Raw genomic sequence first — 16,812 nt, forward strand, 5'->3', positions numbered from 1 at the left:
GACCGAATCCGTGTCCCATCAGATCCCATATCGCCCGTAGATAAGAAGAGGAAATCAAGCGCAAAGAAACAAGAGCAAATAAAATATGAGTAGCTAAATAGCAATGAAATGCATCAAACAGTTCGACAGAGTGGAGACTGCTAACCCATCCCATTTCCCCTTGGGAGGATTTCCTCAAGTGGAAATGCATCAAAAACGCCGCACGCTCCGTAGATTAATATGCTCGCGGCGCTGATGGAATAGAAATTCGGGATAATCGTGGAGAGGAGAAGAGCAATAGCCCAAACAGCGACACCCAAAACTACCCAGGAGTATGCGGGAAAGAAAGATGGAGAAAACCATATCAAGGACTGACGCGAAAAGATACGCGTAGATAAACACAAACCATATCGAAAAACAGCAACACGGCAAACACACAAAATCGAAAGCCATTCTGGTGATCGCGAGATAAGACAGCCGTCTTCTCTCGAGGTGAGCAATCCGGGTGAGGGGTATGTCCGATGACGCCAGCGAAGAATGTCTCGAAACATGGTATGCAATGAGACGGGTATGTGAAAAGATGCGAGAGGGAAGCGTGCGTTCCGTCTTGTGGCCAGCCAAGACGGCATATGCTTGAGTAACACCGGGAACGAAGTAAGGCAAGTGCCTGGCTGACCTGAACGCCTCGAAGTGGCTTGCAAGCAAGCCATCGCTGCGTAGGGGTCCGTATCGGGCGGCTGCATGATTCGACTGGCTCGTGTTCCGGCCTAACAATGCATGTGGCGAACGCAGGAGCGTGCGGGATGGGTATCGAAAGCGAAGTCCAAGGCGGCGGGGCGACATAGGATCAGAGAGACATTCCTATGCCTGAAGATACGAAGATTGTGCGATATGGAGGCTGCGGCAAAGCATCCGCTAATGTATGTAATGTAGAGGAAGGCTTCAGCCCATATCCATCGAATTGTATTCATCCTCTTCCTTCAGCGTGAATGGGTTGTTGTCGGTTTGTTGGCTCATCCAGAATTGCTGATTCGCGTTTGCATTGTCGCCAGCGTTGACGTTGGAGCTGCTTCCGTTACTTTGCATACCGGGACTAAGGCTCTGTGGGGATATCTGCCCAATGGGTTCCCCGGCGAGATTGGTATGCTTGGGAACCCGCAAACCGGAGCCCGGTCCTCTTGAATACTTGAAGCTATCGACACCGTTCTTCTCGACAGCTTCCACGAGTTCTGTACGCATGCGGCGCTCTTCCTCCGTCTCTTCGCTGACCCATCCTTGTTGGCCGAGGCGAGCTTTCAGAGCATCGTTCTCCTTTATCTGTCTGTACAGCATCCACATGAGATCGCGTGTCCAGCTCACGGCACCATTCAGAATGTCACCCTTGTTGGGGCCCTTGTCTTTCTCTTCAATCGGCAGGCCGGTGGTGATGTTGCCGGCAGCCCGTTTGCCGGTGCCGCCAGCCAAGAGAGATGTGGCCTGGGGAGGGGACATGCCACTTGTGAGTGCTGGCGAGAGTGGCCCGTTGTTATTGATGTGCTTCCTGATCTTCTCGTCCTCCAGTCGATGCTGGGGAACAAGGCGAGAGAGGTCCTGGATGCGCTCGTTGATGTTGTCACGACGCCGACGTTCGACAAGATTATGCGACTCGCGACGACGCCGCTTCTTGGCATCTTGTGACTGGCCCAGATCCACCTTCGCAGGCAGGGAAGCGTGCTTCGCCGAGTGCATCACTTCGGAGATTTGCTGATGCGGCAAGGTAGCGGTATGAGGAGAGTGGGCGGGTGACTCTATCCAAGAGTGGGAACTGCCCGGGGTGCCATCCCAGGTACCGCCTACGCTCTTCTGACGGCGATGCATAGTCGTCATGATAGGTTGCGAACCAAAGTTGCCCGAGTCAGGGGTGCCGAACTGTCCTGCACCGATAGTATGACCCTTGGGTGACATGGGGCTGCGACTGTCGGATCCATTGCGGCTCATGGCGGCAGCCATTCTCTGGCGGGAGATGGCGCCGTTGGGCATACTATGTGCGAAGCCTAACCGTTGGGAAGGCGACTGATACTGGGAAAAGTCGAAGGCCTGGGGCTGGGTGAAGGGACTCTGGATCGGCAAGTCGTCCGGGGTATTCGAGTACAACTGATGCATAGCGGCGTGGTTGCGGGGGACCTGGGCACCAGCAGGTTGAGCATGGAGATAATTCTCCTCCTGGTTGAAGCCACCGAAATTCTGCTGGTGATCGAAGTTGCCCAAGGAGTCGGCCAGTTCGTCGTCGGCGATGCCAGCACCACCGGGCATGTAACCTGTGCCAAACTGATTGTTGTTTAGGAAATTTCCGGATACAGAGAGATCGGAGGGATTGATGGCTCCCATGTTGTCTTGAGCACCACTGAACTCTTGATTCCCAAACTGCTGCGTCATGCCCAACCCGCTGTGGCCCATGAATCGGTTGGGATTGAAATGCATGTCGTCCAGTTCCTCCTTGATATAAGGGGATGGGGAACCAGTGCCAGCCATGGTATTCATGTTGAAGATGTCACCGTCTAGACTATCGTCAGAGTTGGAGTCAAACCGGAGGTCCAGCCTCGCGAGGGTCTTCTGGGGGGAGTAGGAAGAAGGGGGGGTGAAGAGTGCGTCCGCTTCGGGGACAGTCAGTAGTGCTTCACGAAGCATCGTGGGAGCTGCCAGCGAAGAGGAAGACAGGATAGGACAAGGAATAGAGGGGGAGTGCAGTGCGGAGCAAGCAAAAGGAGAGGTCGAGTGTAATATAGAGGGGTTGGACAGTGAGGGTGGGGGACATGTCTTTGACTGGGGTCTGGTGACAAGGGGGGTAGGGATGTTACAAGAGGCACACTTACTGGGAGCTGGCATCACTAAAGGTTGCAGTGACGCCCGGAATGTGGGAAGGGTGAAGCCGAGGACCGATGCTGGACCCCGGTTTCAAGGATCTGAAACGATCGGGTATTGGGTCCAGTCGATGTGGCTAAAGAATGCAGGCTCGCGAGCTTGCAGGATGATTGCAGCACGAGACGGTTCGTGACCATATAAAGGACTGCGGCGGGCGATTGCTCTGGTCGAAGCACAAGGACAGTCTGGGCAAGCTGAATGCCTTGCTTGACCGGCCTGACTGGTTGGCAATCTGCAAGAGAAGGCCGCTGTTTGTTCTGCATAAGAGGCATTAGAGGTGCATCCTGCTGGATTGGTGCAGCAACAGCCATCTACTCACCGAGGACAGACGTTATCGCAGGCTGTCGTGCTCGTACGCTCGTGTTAGGGACTAAGCCTCGGTGAAGCTAATGAGGACGTGTAGAGGGAGGGCCGAAGGGCACAGGGTGTCGCCTCAAAGCACCGAATGAGTGTGAAGGGCCGTTCTCGGGGAAGCAGGAGGACGGCGACGCAAGCTACTCGTGGCTGCGGTCCACGGAGTGCACCTGGAGGCGCAACTGTCAGCGGTAGGTCCCCGGAAGAGAGTCAGGCTAGGCAATGGAGGGACTCGGCGGACAATGAGGTAACCAGCGAGGCGGATGCGGGTGGATGACAGCCGCAACGCAGACCACAGCAGCGGGGGACGGTGGCACAGGCACCAGACGCAGAGACACAGTACAGAGTGCCAGGTCGCACAGTACTGAAGCGTCTGTTGGGGAGGATTTGTGTAGAGGCGGGGAGCGGGTCGGTGGTGGAAGGAGGGAAGTCGCGACGGGGGCGGTTGACTCACCACAGCGAGGATTGTGCACTGCAGGCGCAGTTGCAGATAACAAAATGCGAAGTTCCTCGAAAAGAAGGATGGTTGCTCGGGGCCACTGCTTTGCGCAGGGACGATGCAGCAAACGGAGGTTCGTGTGGGGTTGAGGGTTGGAGGGATGAAGGGTTCGGTGGAGGGCGTGGCGGGTCGGAGGTGACACGGGTTTGTTCTCCTTTGAAGGCGCGCAGGCGGGTTGAGTGGGATCGAGGGGTGCGGCGAGGACGAGGCAGAGGGGTCGTGTCTGCGGCGATGGAATCGGAGAGCAGCGGTGTGCAGCGGTCGCTGGAGTGGAGAAGAAAAAGCTGAAAGTGGGAAGACGAAGACTGGAGCCCGGTCCAAGGTTTGGGCGATAGATGGCGGGGGATCTTCAAGCGGGATAGCCCCTGGTGCGGTGGGTTGGTGGACAATGGGCGAGGCAAGCGGGCTTGTTGGACAAGCAATAATGACAATTCGCTCTTTCAGTCAGCGCAAGGCAGGCGGCGCTGCTGTTGTCGGTACTGTAAGGAAGGGCGCAGTGTTGTGTAGTCGGGCTGCGGCGGAGGAGGAGGAGAAGGAGGAGGAGGCGGAGAGGCAAGGAGGGTGAGGAGGTGTTCAGGTTGGAGAAGGCGGTCAGCGCCGCCAAAAAGAGACCGGCGCGGGCGCGATCTATGGGGTCGCTTGAGGGGTGGCCGCCAAGGAGACGCAGCGAATCGTTATTCAAAGAGGTCGAGACGATCTGGCAAGGCTGGGGCCGCGCCGTATACCCTTTGCGCGTGCAGTGAGGCCAGAGGGCAGGACAGAAGAGTAACTCCGTAAGAGTAGCAGGATGCAGGAGATGCACTACTGCCGTTGCTGGTGTGCGAGCTGTCGTCTGCTGTGGCGCCCTCCGTCTGGGGCACCAGTGACGTCGCCTGTGGCACCGAGTAGTTTGTAAAGAAGTGGTATATGTCAACGACGGCGCATGGATATCGGAATATACACAGCACCTCAAGAAGCTGCACACAGTAGGGGAACAAGAGGCAGGATTGGCTCCAGCACAGGTGCGGACGTCGCCGACATAATATACTGACTGCGGATACTCTTGTTGACTGCTTGCCCGGCCTGCTTTCTCAGCGTCGCTGCTCCAGGCACTTCTGCTTCCCACTGCCCGTGTGGCTCATCTTCCACCCTTTACCACTCTACTTCCCGGTTTGATCGATCCCTCCAGGGCTCCAAGGGCTCCAGGGCTGCCCGAAGTGCAACTTGTAGGACCTGCCACCCTCCTTTGACAACCCCCCTTCACCCCCCAGCCCACCCCATGTCCCTGGCGCGCTTCCGCACACGACCCGCCGCATACGGTCATCCGCTGTAGCCCAAGACCGATGTGAACGTCTCTGGTCTCAGCTTCGCAGATTCCCAGAAACGCGTGCGAGGCGCGAGTGACTCAAGAGTCCCACCATCGCTATCGCATCGCGATATCAGTTCCCTTTTCAGACCATGAACCCCAAGCCACACCCAACTTCCTACAATTCCCAGGTGAAGGCAAAGCGGCGAACGTCAGTTCCACCGATCGTGCTGTCGCTGGTTGCGCCGCAAGAGGGTGCAACCTCAACCAGGTTGGGACGCAGCTTTGCCATCCGGTGGGAGAGTGGGCCCGATGTGTGTGTCTGTGTGGCAGTATGTACTCCGTACTTGTATTGGAGAGTCGTCGGAGAGTCGTCGTCGTCGACCCAAGCGGAGAGAAAGGTTAGCAAGGGCCATATGCCACTAAGCCTTCCTCGGTATAGCTCCGCCAAGCCATCCGTTCACGCAACCCCCCAGTTGCCCGTATGCGTAAGCTAATGGACCGTCCACGAGTCGATTCACTACACTCGATACTACACCCACCCCTCCGCAGCCCGCAGCCCTCCGCCGTCCTGAGCCCCTCGCTCTAGCACATTACCGTCCTCGCGGCCGCCCACACTCCCAGATCCAGCCTGCTTGCTCTCCAATCAGACCTTCCGCGGCCTCCACGACCGCCTGCTCCCCAACACCTCTCGGCGCCGCAAGTCCTCTCCGCTGCAACACTCGATCCGTCCCTATCACAAGCCGCGAGCACAGGTCCACTTGTCTGAGACTCTGTCTGACATTCTGCTATTGGCCGGTCCGTCCAAACTGCAGACGGCGCTTCGGAGATCATCTGCACAAAATCCTCCGTCTCCATCAACACTGGCGCATCCTCGCCCCGCCTCTCCTACACCTCTACAAGCCACACCTCGCCAACTCTGCCAACTGCAAACTGGGACAAACGCTGCCTAGCCAAGCCTCAGTTACCGTCATCCGCCACAATCATCCCGCTATACATCCGGACCACGCGTTTCTGTGTCGCCTGCTGCGGTTCCTGGGAATAGCTCCTCTGCCCTCTCTGCCATAGAGTCATTCCTCAACATCCATCGCACATTCCGCCGTATTTCCCGGGAAAGGTAGCACTCTGTGCCTTGCTTGCAAGCCTTCGTTCAAACGCCTCGTGCACCCCTACGGCGGAGGACCGCTCTCAGCAAGTAAACATGGCGTCCGCCTCGCTCCGGGATTCCTTAAACTCGCTGGGTTGGAGCCGAAGGGACGCCGATGTTCCCGTGAACACATCTTCTCCCTCCTTGATTGGGAGGCTCCAAAACCTCAATCCGTTTGGTTCCGGTGGCTATGTTAGGCTGCCGACTACTGAGAATCCGGGAGCTCCGCTGCCAGCACCCACCCGGAGGGAAGAGGAAGAAGGCTGGTTTGCGCGTAAGTGCCCCTTTCTGTTTCAACCACCGCCGTAGAAAGGCTTGGATTGCCTACGGAGCGTCTGCCTTCAGCCGCCACCTTGCTGAGCAATGCGCGTCGAACGCCATGGCAGCCGGGGCTGCTTTCCCTACACCTCTACGTATCCCCATGCCGGCCTTGTGACTGTGCCGCGGCGACCTCTTGCAGAGCTAGCAGGGGATGCTTCGCGCAGTCAGAGATTTCGCAAAATCGCATCAGAGGACAGATTTTGCCATGTTCTTTCAATCTGCTATCTCCGCTCCCGGCTCAGGCTCAACCAACATGTCACCTGGACTCAGTATGCAGTGATCGCCCTGGCATCGGCAGCGGAAGGGAGTTCCTGCGTAAATCACCCGGGTCGCAGATGGCTGCATATACGCAACCTCCATTGTTACATTTGATCACTGCTAACCGTTGTGTCCCTAGTGAGTCGCTGGGATCGGCTGCTCGTCTTCGGCGGTCTCATGGTTGCCTCCCTGGCCATGTTTGCCCTTTGTTTCGCATTGATGTTCACTGGTGTACTGCTTGTTAAACCCCGCAAGTTTGCCATTCTGTGAGTTCTTCATCTTCTATGTATCCTTATCCCCTCCAAACCGATACGCATAGCCTTCTCTGTCACCTTCCTCGTTTTGAGGGTGGCACATCGCTTGTCGCGATCCCCAGCAGCAGGACGCGGCCAGTCGCAACTGGGATGCCTTCTGCACAGATTTGTTGAATGTTTGTCTGAGCGAATCTTGGAAGGCATCATGGAGGTGGTGCCGCCATGACCGTTTAAACTGCTTCAAAGTTGGCATCTTGCACTATTCTGCGATCATGCGGAGGTTCGCCTTTAGCGCGCAGAAGTGCCTGCCCAGTTCACATTTCCCAGTTCAGGCACATTCATCAGCGGCTCAAGAGCTAATGGTCGTCGGCACTCAGGTGGTCTATGGGCAGTCTTCTATTTCTGGTATCTTGGGGTGTTTTGATGGGCCCCACAGCATACAGTACGTGCCCCTCAACACTGTCCAAGGCGATGTGCTAACTGCAGACTTCCTCTCCCAGTTCATCACCTCATTTCTGGGCCCAGACTTCCTTTCAGCGCAGCGTACTTTGGTAGCATTGGGCTCACTCTGTGGTTTTCGCTCGGGGTAAGTTCCACGCTCCTGCCCCATCCCCGTCCTGAAGCACATGCACATCCCGCATGAACCCTGCTGCCCTTAATCCCATACCCCACGCTAGTCTTATCGATTGCGGATTGCTCGGGTTTACTGTACTAACTGCATGTGCGCGTGATGGTATAGTTACACAGCACCCTTCTCACCTTCATCGCCTCGCTCCTGCAGCTGGTCTGCCTCATCTGGTACCTGGTCTCCTACTTCCCCATGGGCTCACAAGGCCTGCGGTTTGCTGCGAGATTCGGAGGGAGCCGCGTCGCAGCCTGGATGAATGACTGAGGCAGACTCCCGAGGATCTTGTACGAGTACTGGCGGTTGTTCTGGTTTCTGCGGCTGTAACACGATAATACTTATTAGGACTCGAAAAGCTGGGCGGCGCGCACCGTCCGCGCGTCAAACAAACAATCAGATCAAGCGGGCGGGCACACATCTGTTTCTGATGTGCCCCCCGAAAGCAAGCAAGCAAACCGTTCATGTTTCGTCCAGGGTGCCAACCGGCTTGCATCCGTCACGCCCACACCCACAGGCATCCATACACCCTCACACACTTGCGCCTGGTGCTCCTTCGACACCCTGCCAGTAGTAGTCCTAACCCCTTGACCGCTGATTATTGATCGTCGCCCGAAGTCGCTGCCCCGAACTGCGCTCACATGCAAGTCGTCCTACCTTATTAGACTAGCCTAGTTGTGGCCCTGGTAGGTAGATGTGTGGCACATTACCATGCGGCCATGTGCATATGCATCTCTCTGGGCCCCTGAACCCTGCACTACATACATAATAGCCTTGTTGCTCTGATGCTTGAGATACAGAGGTATCACGCTTTCAGAATCCCCTCCCTTTCATGCTGTTTGATGATTGTGCTGCTTTTGCCTGAGTCGATTCTTTGTTTTCGACTCGGGGGAAGCAGAGTGCCGAGGAGAGTATTGGGGGATAATGCTGATATAATGTGGTATGAAGAGGGAGAAATAAGACGGAGTAGATCAGATGGATGATCTCTATGTCTGCGCACGCAGGGTCCGCCGCTCTCCCGCTTTATCGATACATATGCCGTCGACCTGCTTACCTGCTTATCATCTGCAGATGCCGGCAGGCGGTGACGACTGGCGATCTTTACTTTGTTTGACGGCAAACGGTATGCTCCGGTTAGTGTGCGGGTGAGTGAGTGGGACGTTGAGTTGGAGGGTTGGGATGGGTGATGGCGGGGGATGTGTCTGTGGGAAAGAGAGAGCGCCGGATGCGAGGGTGCCGTATCTGCGAGGGATGCATTATAGAGCTGGAGATGGAGGATGGGATATTGGAGGGGGAAGAAGGGAGAAGGGAGAAGCGAAATTTGGAGGGAGGAGAGGGGAGATGGGAAATGGGCGATGCTACTGTGTAGATTCCCATGCTCATGTCCATGCCCCGCCGTTCCTACCCGGTCGCTCCACGTCGACATTGACTTCGCATGTTCACAGTCCTTGCGCAGTCGTTCATGCAAGATGCGACCCGTGACACAGATCCATCGCCTCTACCCACCCAGGGAGACAACCGTCGTGCGTCCTGAGCTGCCAGGTGCCCCGGCGCACGCATCATGCATCCAAGGGAACTATCCTAGGCAGGGAGAAAGATGGGCAGATGGGCAGATGGCCGATGCCAATAACGTCTGCTCGTGGCCGCTATGAGGAGAGGGTGTAGTGGTGGACGGGAGAGGGGTGTCGAGCACGGGTGTTTTGGAGGGGTTGGAGGGGTGGGGAGGGATCAGCCACAGCCACAGTGGTTCGCCCCGCATTCGCGTTCATGTACTTGTGGAGCTGGATTGGGTATAGCGGGTTTAGCGCCGTTTTAGCCACAGGACCTCATGCGGGTTGAGGGGGGTACTTATACGGAGTACGGAGTACATGCAGGTGGATTGTGATGAGGGGTAGGTGATTGGGAAGGAATGCTTTTTTCGCGGGAGGAAGGGTGTTGCTGGAGAGGAAGAGAGGAGTAGGAGAGCAAGGTCGCAAGGTACTGACTACATAGGTAGTATTGTCCCTATTATGAAACCCTCCCTAGGCTTTTGCAGTTGGAGATTAGCGGATGGAGAAAGAGTTCGCTGATGCCCCAAGGTGGATGTGACTGGTGGGTGTGTTTGGAGTTCCGAGGGATGGATAAATGGTGGTTCACACAGGCTTGAAGGTGGTTTTGGTTGATCTAGCGAAGGCAGTGGATTAGGTTAGGTATTGTAGAGGCGATATTGTAGTATCCTTTTTTGGAGTAACGAAGGCTGACCTTACCTTAAGCTAGAGTCGGCTATATATTGATATTTGAGATTCAATATTTGGAGAACACGACTCTAGCGTGGGGTGTATAGTGGCTCTGGACGGATATCGATAGCCCTGGAGTGAACCCAGCGGCAGGTTGACTCTCGGATCCAAGAATCTAGAGCAATTTGACGTCTACCTAGGCATCGGTTTCGAGCCCTTCTTAGCTTAAAACCAAGAAGAAATCTAAACGAAGAACGTGGAGAGCGTTTCTGCGATGTTTTCTTCTCGGAGAGGTATATATTTGACGATTACAGGTCCGGGGCGCCGTCCGATGGATATTGCAACGGAGTACAAACACGACTGGACTGTGACGAAAATAGCAACCGGACTAGCAATCTAACTATCGTCAAGACAGGTCTTGGGAAACAGCTGCGAATCCAATAGATTAGAAACAGGAACCTGCGCCGGCTGCAACACATCTGCTTTTCTAGCTCGAGTAGCTCGAGTAGACTACTAGTCTCGTTCCTACAGCCGCTGCTGTGCATGAACGACCGAGATGTCAATATTAGTGTTGGTGTCAGTGGATGACGAATTGGACCCAGCAAGGTTCCAGCGCTGGACTGCAGCCAGTCTCTGCCGTCAGAGACATTCACCGGACGCAACATCGCCCTTGGCGGCATCTAGGATTCGCTGCAGGAATCACACAATATCCAGCAGGACGAAGATGACGGACAAGTCGGACTCCGCCATTTGCCTTCGCCCTGCGCTAACCGATCGCACATATATTCACAGCCAATGAACCATCCCATACCTAACCTCCCAACACCAGGCCTGCAGACGCGCGACATGCGCGCGCCGGATACGCTCCGCTCCTGCTGCATACTGTAGCCATCGGCATGGAATTGCGCATGCACCGTGGATACGATCGCAAAGCCTGTCATCCAACACTCCATCCACGGCGTCCCAAGGTAAACTTTCTTTGTTTCATAATGGAAATATGACCTTGGAAGCCATGGAGTGGCTGAGAGTGCACATGCGAGGAGAGGTAGGACTCACGGATGAGGGAAGGCGCATGCGCGTGCGATGATGGGGGGAGTCACATTGACGGTGAGTCGGCGAGGTCCGAGGATTGGCGGTTCGATGGCTGTGGAGGGGGTCGTACAGGATGAGAGATGCATATCAATGTATGGACTGGCCGTTAGGGCTGAGGGATCCGGAAGTGCGAGAAGGTCTGATCGGTGGGTGTTGGGGATGATGATGGGTTGATTGGGAGTCGGGATTGCAGAGGTGGGAATTTGTAGGGCGCGCAAGTGAGGCGTGGCGGATTACGCGTATTCCGAAGGTTATTGGCTTGAGCAAGATATTGTGAATGTACCCATAATAGCACAGTGTATTATCAAGTGGCTCCCAAAGCAAACGGACGCCCTGACATGTGGAAGTCTGTTCTGACTTCTTGGAAAGCCCGTAGATATTAGATATGCTTCCCCGCTGACTCATGTCTGACAAAGACATTCACTTCCCCGCGCTCACGCTAGCTGCACGTGTTATACCCCGCCGTCGCCCCTCGGCCCGACGATTCACCCGCTGCAAACCCCACCACCTCTCCACCCCCGAGTTCCATGCCCGCTACCCCTCCGAGGCGCTCATCGGCAGTTGGGGCTGCCAATGGGAATGGGCCTTTTTCGAGGAATCCCGATGGTTGGCGCGAGTTAGTGCCATGAAGGTGGATGTCTATGCTGTTTAGAGAAAGCACAAGCTTTGGTGGAACTGGAGCTGGACCAGGAGGATTGTGGGATCGGAAGAGAGATGGGGAGGAAAGATCGCGAGGCTGGAGTGAGAGCAAATCACCCTATGCATGCCCCACTGCTTGCAATTGCTTGTGTGCTGTGCTGAGCTGGGTTGCTGACGGCAGGAGAATGTGGGGTCGGGGTTACTTCGCCGATGGGGGAACTGTTTTCTTTCTCCCTTCTTCCTTCCTTCTTCTTCTCCTTCATTCTGTCCTACACTCGAGCATCAATCTATTTTACCCTTGCCTACCTCGAATCAATCCCTGTCCTCAACCCATTGACAATCACTAACCCCCTCGACCAACTGTTACAATCCGTTGATTCAAAAGCCTTTCCAGCATAACAGCGGATTGAGTACGCAAGATGACGTCGCAGCTCGAGAATCCCAAGGAGTACCAGAAGATCTTCCACTGGGCGGAAACGCAGAAGGATGGTGTAGTACCATCTTTTGCCACGAGGAAGAACGATCCTTATGAAGTGAGTGCAATGCCTGCCTCGTGCTGGGACCATGGTGAAGAAATGGGAAGCTGACAGATTTCTGCGTTGTAGTATCAGTGTGGCTTTGGCAATAGGTGAGTCTGGTCCGACCTTCCGTGAGAGATGGGTCATAAAAGAGGGGAGTATCTGTGGAGAAGATTGGCTGACGTGTGCGGTTAAAGTTTCGAATCCGAGGCTGTACCTGGTGAGTGCTTCCTTTAGTGGTCTCGTAACTAGAGATGCTGATTTGATTGTCTGCAAGGCACAATTCCCAGGGGCCAGAACAGTCCCAGATGCGTGAGATTCGGACTGTATGCGGAGCAGATGACTGCTACTGCATTCGTGGCGCCGAGGCATTTGAACAAAAAGGTTCGCACGACCGGGAATGCGACGTTTACGAATCACTGAATTTGCGCTGACGCGTTACAGGCATGGCTGTACAGAGCTCGCCCAGCAGTAGCCCACCAAGGATTTGTAAGAGCTCCAAGCTTCCCGTCAGCATCCTCTACACCATCACAGAAGGCCGCATGACACGAATCACAAGAACCATCAAACCGCGCCATCCACCCTTACTTCACTCCCAAGCCCCATGCTGACCACAACCATCAGACCGACCTGCCCGAGAATCCCGACACTGAGTCCAACTTCCTCCCAGTGAACCCCCGCGTCCACGTTTCCCCCACGCAGCTCGCCTGGTTCCCTTTTGAAATTCCCAAGGATGGCGAAGTCGACTTTATCAGCGGTCTGAAGACCATCGCTGGTTCCGGTGACCCTACACTACGTGAAGGCCTCGCCGTGCATACGTATCTCGCGAATACGAGCATGGGCCGCAGAGCAGCCGTGAATTCGGATGGTGACTGGCTTATTGTGCCGCAGCAGGGAGCGTTGGATATCCAGACGGAGTTTGGCAAATTGTTTGTGCAGCCGGGCGAGATTTGCGTGATTCAGAGGGGTCAGAGGTTCAAGGTGGGATTGCCGGATGGGCAGACTAGGGGGTATATCCTTGGTACGTGCATTTTATTGTTGGGATTACGGGAAGATGAAGAAAGCAGAGGAGATACTAACGGGTATCAGAAATCTGGGGCTCAAATTTCCAACTCCCCGAACTCGGTCCCCTCGGTGCGAATGGTCTTGCCAACGCCCGGGACTTCCTGCACCCCGTTGCTCACTATGAAATTGAGCAAGCTCCTTGGGAGATTATCTACAAGCTCAGCGGCAAGTTCTTCAAGAGCACGCAGAACCACTCCCCCTTCGACGTCGTTGCTTGGCATGGCAATTACGTGCCGTACAAGTACGACCTAACCAAGTTTGTCAATGTCGGCAGTATCAGCGTCGACCATATTGATCCGAGCATTTTCTGCGTGTTGACGGCGCCATCGAGGGATCCAAGTTCGCCACTGGCGGACTTCTTGATCTTTTCGCCGAGGTGGGATGTTGCTAGGTATGTCCCCATGCATCTCTCTTTCCTATATCATTTCCAAGCCTCTATGCATTGCAAACCTGACGTTTCTTGGCAAATCACTAACTGTGACGTTTTCCCAGCCACACCTACCGTCCCCCCTACTACCACCGCAACGCGGCCTCTGAACTCATGGGCCTCATCTACGGTGAATACGCCGGCCGCAGCGACTCCTTCCAACCGGGAGGCGTGAGCTACGAATGCGGTTTCGTGCCCCACGGTGTCGCTTACGAGGAGTTCAAGGCAGCCAGCGCACAGCCTCCCCCCGAGATGAGGATCTCTGAGGGCGCGGTCGCGTTCATGTTTGAGAGCTCTAGGATGTTTACGATTACGGATTGGGCGTGGAAGAGCGAGAAGAGACATGAGCACGAGCCGTCGATGTGGTGAGTAACTGATCTCATTTCTGTAATTCGGAGGACAGACGGACGATCGCTGGAACTGAGAAGGGGAACAAAAGATGCTGACTTTATCACAGGGACAACCTCGTCGATAACTTCTCTCAGCATAAAGACGAAGTCGACAGCATCCTGGCGGAAGGAGTGAAGAAATTGAATGTATGAGATGCCGGGGAGTACTTCGGTGACCAGGCAGACCCAAACCGATTGAAGCATGAAGGAGATCGAAGCCTGTATGAGAGAGAAGAATAAACCTTAGAATCAGTTATACTTTCAAGGAGCGCACATATATATCTCTTGAGGCCATACGTTCCTGTCCCGTCCACTTCCTTCTCAGTCGAGGACCTCTGTTTCCACGTCACCTGTTTCGACCTTAATTCGCATGTTGCGAACAAAATCTCAAGAGGTACCTTCGTCTTGACTTTGCATTGTGGGGCATTCCATGTTCACGAGCTGCCGTCTGATCAGCCTCGCCCTGCCGCGCCTACGCTAAACACCGCTAAACCACTAACACCCAAGCAGGTATCCACTTAAACCACTAGTCCACTCTTGAATTAAAGCGGCATAGAAGTGAGGGAGTCGGAGGATTGATGGGCGCAGACTACGACATCGTAAGATTAATCAGCGTTTCGCGTTTGATGCGTTTCAAGGGATGTCTTCTCAACAACACTGTCAATCTTTGTTGAACTGGATACGACAAATCCTCACGAGTGTCAGTAAAGAGGCGGTAACAGTCAATCGCACCCGCCGCGGTTATTTACCATTGCCAGAGACGGCTCGAAAAAAAAATTCTAGGTTGTCGCAATTGGATTTGTAACCAACCCTCATTTCCGACATAGACAACTGATCCTCAGTCCTCAAATCCCACCCTCAAACTCTTCACTTCGCATTCCACTCCTCTCACCGAAATCCTCCATCACTAACCCAATGCCTTCCCCCACTCCCTACCCTCCCGACCACAACCCAGGTGTCCCCAACATCCCCTTCTTCACGCCCCAGCACGCCGTCTCGCCCGGTGCTCCCGTTTCGAATCCGAAGAATGACGCGGCAGCGGCAAAGAAGGTACCGGTGCTCTTCACGCCGCTCACGATTCGCGGGGTGACGCTCAGGAATCGCATCTTGGTGGCGCCCATGTGTCAGTACAGTTGTGCGGCGGAGGGGCCGACGGTTGGTGCTTTGACGGTGAGTTTTTGGTTTTGTTGATCCCTATTTTATTTTCGTTGTCGATGAGGTGTCTGGTTTCTGGTCTTTGTCGCTTTTGCACGTTATACTGGCTTGGAACTTGTGCTGGAGGGATAGGAAGAGGATTCTTATGAAAGAGTTATTACTGGGGTTTCCTGGAGAGGGAGGGGCTTTTGTCCGGAGAGCAGATAGACATTCGGACATGTTAGGATGCCATGATGGTTTTCCTTGTTTGATTCCACCGAAAGGATCCTTTCCTTCGGCTGAGATCTTCCGATCTGAATTGCCCAAGGGCTCCAGTATTCTCCATGCGGCACTCCCTCAAAATAGACACACTCACTAACACCCACTCCAGGACTACCACCTCGCAACCTTAGGCCACTACGCCCTCAAAGGCGCCGCCCTCACCATGATCGAAGCCACGGGCGTCCAGTCCTGCGGCCGCATCTCCCCCAACTGCCCGGGCCTCTGGACCGACGCGCAAATCCCCGCCCTCCGCCGCATCTCCGACTTCATCAAATCCCAAGGCTCCATCAGCGCCATCCAACTCGCCCACGCAGGCCGCAAAGCCTCCACCGCAGCTCCCTGGCTGACGAGCACTCTCCCCGGGGCGCCCAAGGTCTCGCTGCGCGCGACCAAGGACGCAGGTGGCTGGCCCGAGGACGTCGTGGGTCCCATGGGTGGCGACGAGTGGACGTGGGACGGGCGCAGCTCGACGGATCCCGAGGGAGGTTTCTGGGCGCCGCGTGCTCTGACCGTGGACGAGATTCAGCAGCTAGTCAGGGACTGGGCGAGCGCGGCCAAGCGCGCTGTTCAGGCTGGGATCCAGGTCATCGAGATTCACGCCGCGCATGGGTATTTGATCAGCGAGTTTCTGTCGCTTGTGACGAATCGCCGGACGGATGCTTATGGGGGGTATTTCGAGGGGAGGACGAGGTTGCTGGTTGAGGTTGTCAGGGCGGTGAGGGAGGTCATTCCGGAGGATATGCCGTTGTTTGTGAGGATCAGTGCGACGGAGTGGCTTGAGGGGGCGGAGGTGGGGAGGGAGAATGGATCGTGGGATGTGGAGAGTTCGATACGGTTGGCGAAAATGTTGCCGGCGTTGGGAGTGGATTTGCTGGACGTGAGTACTGGGGGGAATCACCTGGCACAGACGGTGAAGGCGTTTGCGACGAAGGATTATCAGACGAGAATTGCGAGCCGTATTCGAAAGGAGCTGAAGAAGGAGGGTTTGAGTATGTTTATTGGCGCCGTGGGGTTGATCACGGAGGCCGAGCAGGCGAGGGATATTGTCGAGGGAGGTGTTGGCAATCCTGCGGAGAGGAAAGTGGATGCGGAAATTGAGGAAGAGGCGAGGGCGGCCTTGAAGATGACAGAATCAAGCGATGGGGAGGATCTCAAGGCAGATGTTATTCTTGTGGCAAGGCAGTTTATGCGCGAGCCGGAGTGGGTGTTGAAAGTGGCGTGGAAGTTGGGTGTCGAAGTCGCGTGGCCGAGCCAGATTCTGAGGGTGAAGTTTCCGAGGTTATAGGACGGTGGTAGAGGAAACTTTGGTATCAAATAACAGTTAGATATAGAAAGCCTTCGCAAAGTTGACAAACGCCTATCCCGACAATATCTCCCTTTCCATTCGTGAGCACCTTAGACATGCCCTTGACACTGTGCTATATTCGTCC

The 16,812-nt window shown here is 55.2% G+C and overlaps 5 protein-coding genes across 5 annotated transcripts; 3 read left to right on the forward strand and 2 right to left on the reverse strand.

The window, feature by feature from the left end:
• Positions 1-821: 821 nt before the first annotated feature.
• EI97DRAFT_50048 (uncharacterized protein) lies at positions 822-3,206 on the reverse strand. The gene is made up of 2 exons (XM_033802665.1): positions 3,200-3,206; positions 822-3,137 (listed from the first exon to the last, which is right to left on the reverse strand). Exon 2 carries the CDS (start codon positions 2,842-2,844, stop codon positions 922-924), a length of 1,923 nt encoding a protein of 640 aa, XP_033653667.1. The 5' UTR covers positions 2,845-3,137; positions 3,200-3,206; the 3' UTR covers positions 822-921.
• A 3,013-nt stretch (positions 3,207-6,219) lies between these two features.
• On the forward strand, positions 6,220-7,890 carry EI97DRAFT_377925 (SFT2-domain-containing protein; the record flags this gene model as incomplete). The annotated part of the gene is made up of 5 exons (XM_033795636.1): positions 6,220-6,439; positions 6,884-7,010; positions 7,376-7,440; positions 7,499-7,584; positions 7,738-7,890. 5 exons carry the CDS (start codon positions 6,220-6,222, stop codon positions 7,888-7,890), a joined length of 651 nt encoding a protein of 216 aa, XP_033653668.1.
• A 264-nt stretch (positions 7,891-8,154) lies between these two features.
• EI97DRAFT_50102 (uncharacterized protein) lies at positions 8,155-9,279 on the reverse strand. Its single transcript, XM_033802688.1, has one exon. It carries the CDS (start codon positions 9,044-9,046, stop codon positions 8,426-8,428), a length of 621 nt encoding a protein of 206 aa, XP_033653669.1. The 5' UTR covers positions 9,047-9,279; the 3' UTR covers positions 8,155-8,425.
• Positions 9,280-11,783: 2,504 nt separating this feature from the next.
• On the forward strand, positions 11,784-14,259 carry EI97DRAFT_50155 (homogentisate 1,2-dioxygenase-like protein). The gene is made up of 9 exons (XM_033802711.1): positions 11,784-12,100; positions 12,173-12,195; positions 12,283-12,305; positions 12,363-12,469; positions 12,530-12,574; positions 12,710-13,106; positions 13,175-13,541; positions 13,643-13,942; positions 14,035-14,259. The coding sequence occupies exons 1-9, from the start codon at positions 11,987-11,989 to the stop codon at positions 14,117-14,119; spliced, it is 1,461 nt and encodes a 486-aa protein (XP_033653670.1). The 5' UTR covers positions 11,784-11,986; the 3' UTR covers positions 14,120-14,259.
• A 581-nt stretch (positions 14,260-14,840) lies between these two features.
• Positions 14,841-16,667, forward strand: EI97DRAFT_474037 (NADH-dependent flavin oxidoreductase-like protein; the record flags this gene model as incomplete). The annotated part of the gene is made up of 2 exons (XM_033801889.1): positions 14,841-15,136; positions 15,492-16,667. Exons 1-2 carry the CDS (start codon positions 14,882-14,884, stop codon positions 16,665-16,667), a joined length of 1,431 nt encoding a protein of 476 aa, XP_033653671.1. The 5' UTR covers positions 14,841-14,881.
• Between the last annotated feature and the right edge of the window lie 145 nt (positions 16,668-16,812).

The sequence above is a fragment of the Westerdykella ornata genome (genome assembly GCF_010094085.1).
Source record: "Westerdykella ornata strain CBS 379.55 unplaced genomic scaffold EI97scaffold_11, whole genome shotgun sequence".
In the NCBI taxonomy this organism is placed as follows: Eukaryota; Fungi; Ascomycota; class Dothideomycetes; order Pleosporales; family Sporormiaceae; genus Westerdykella; species Westerdykella ornata.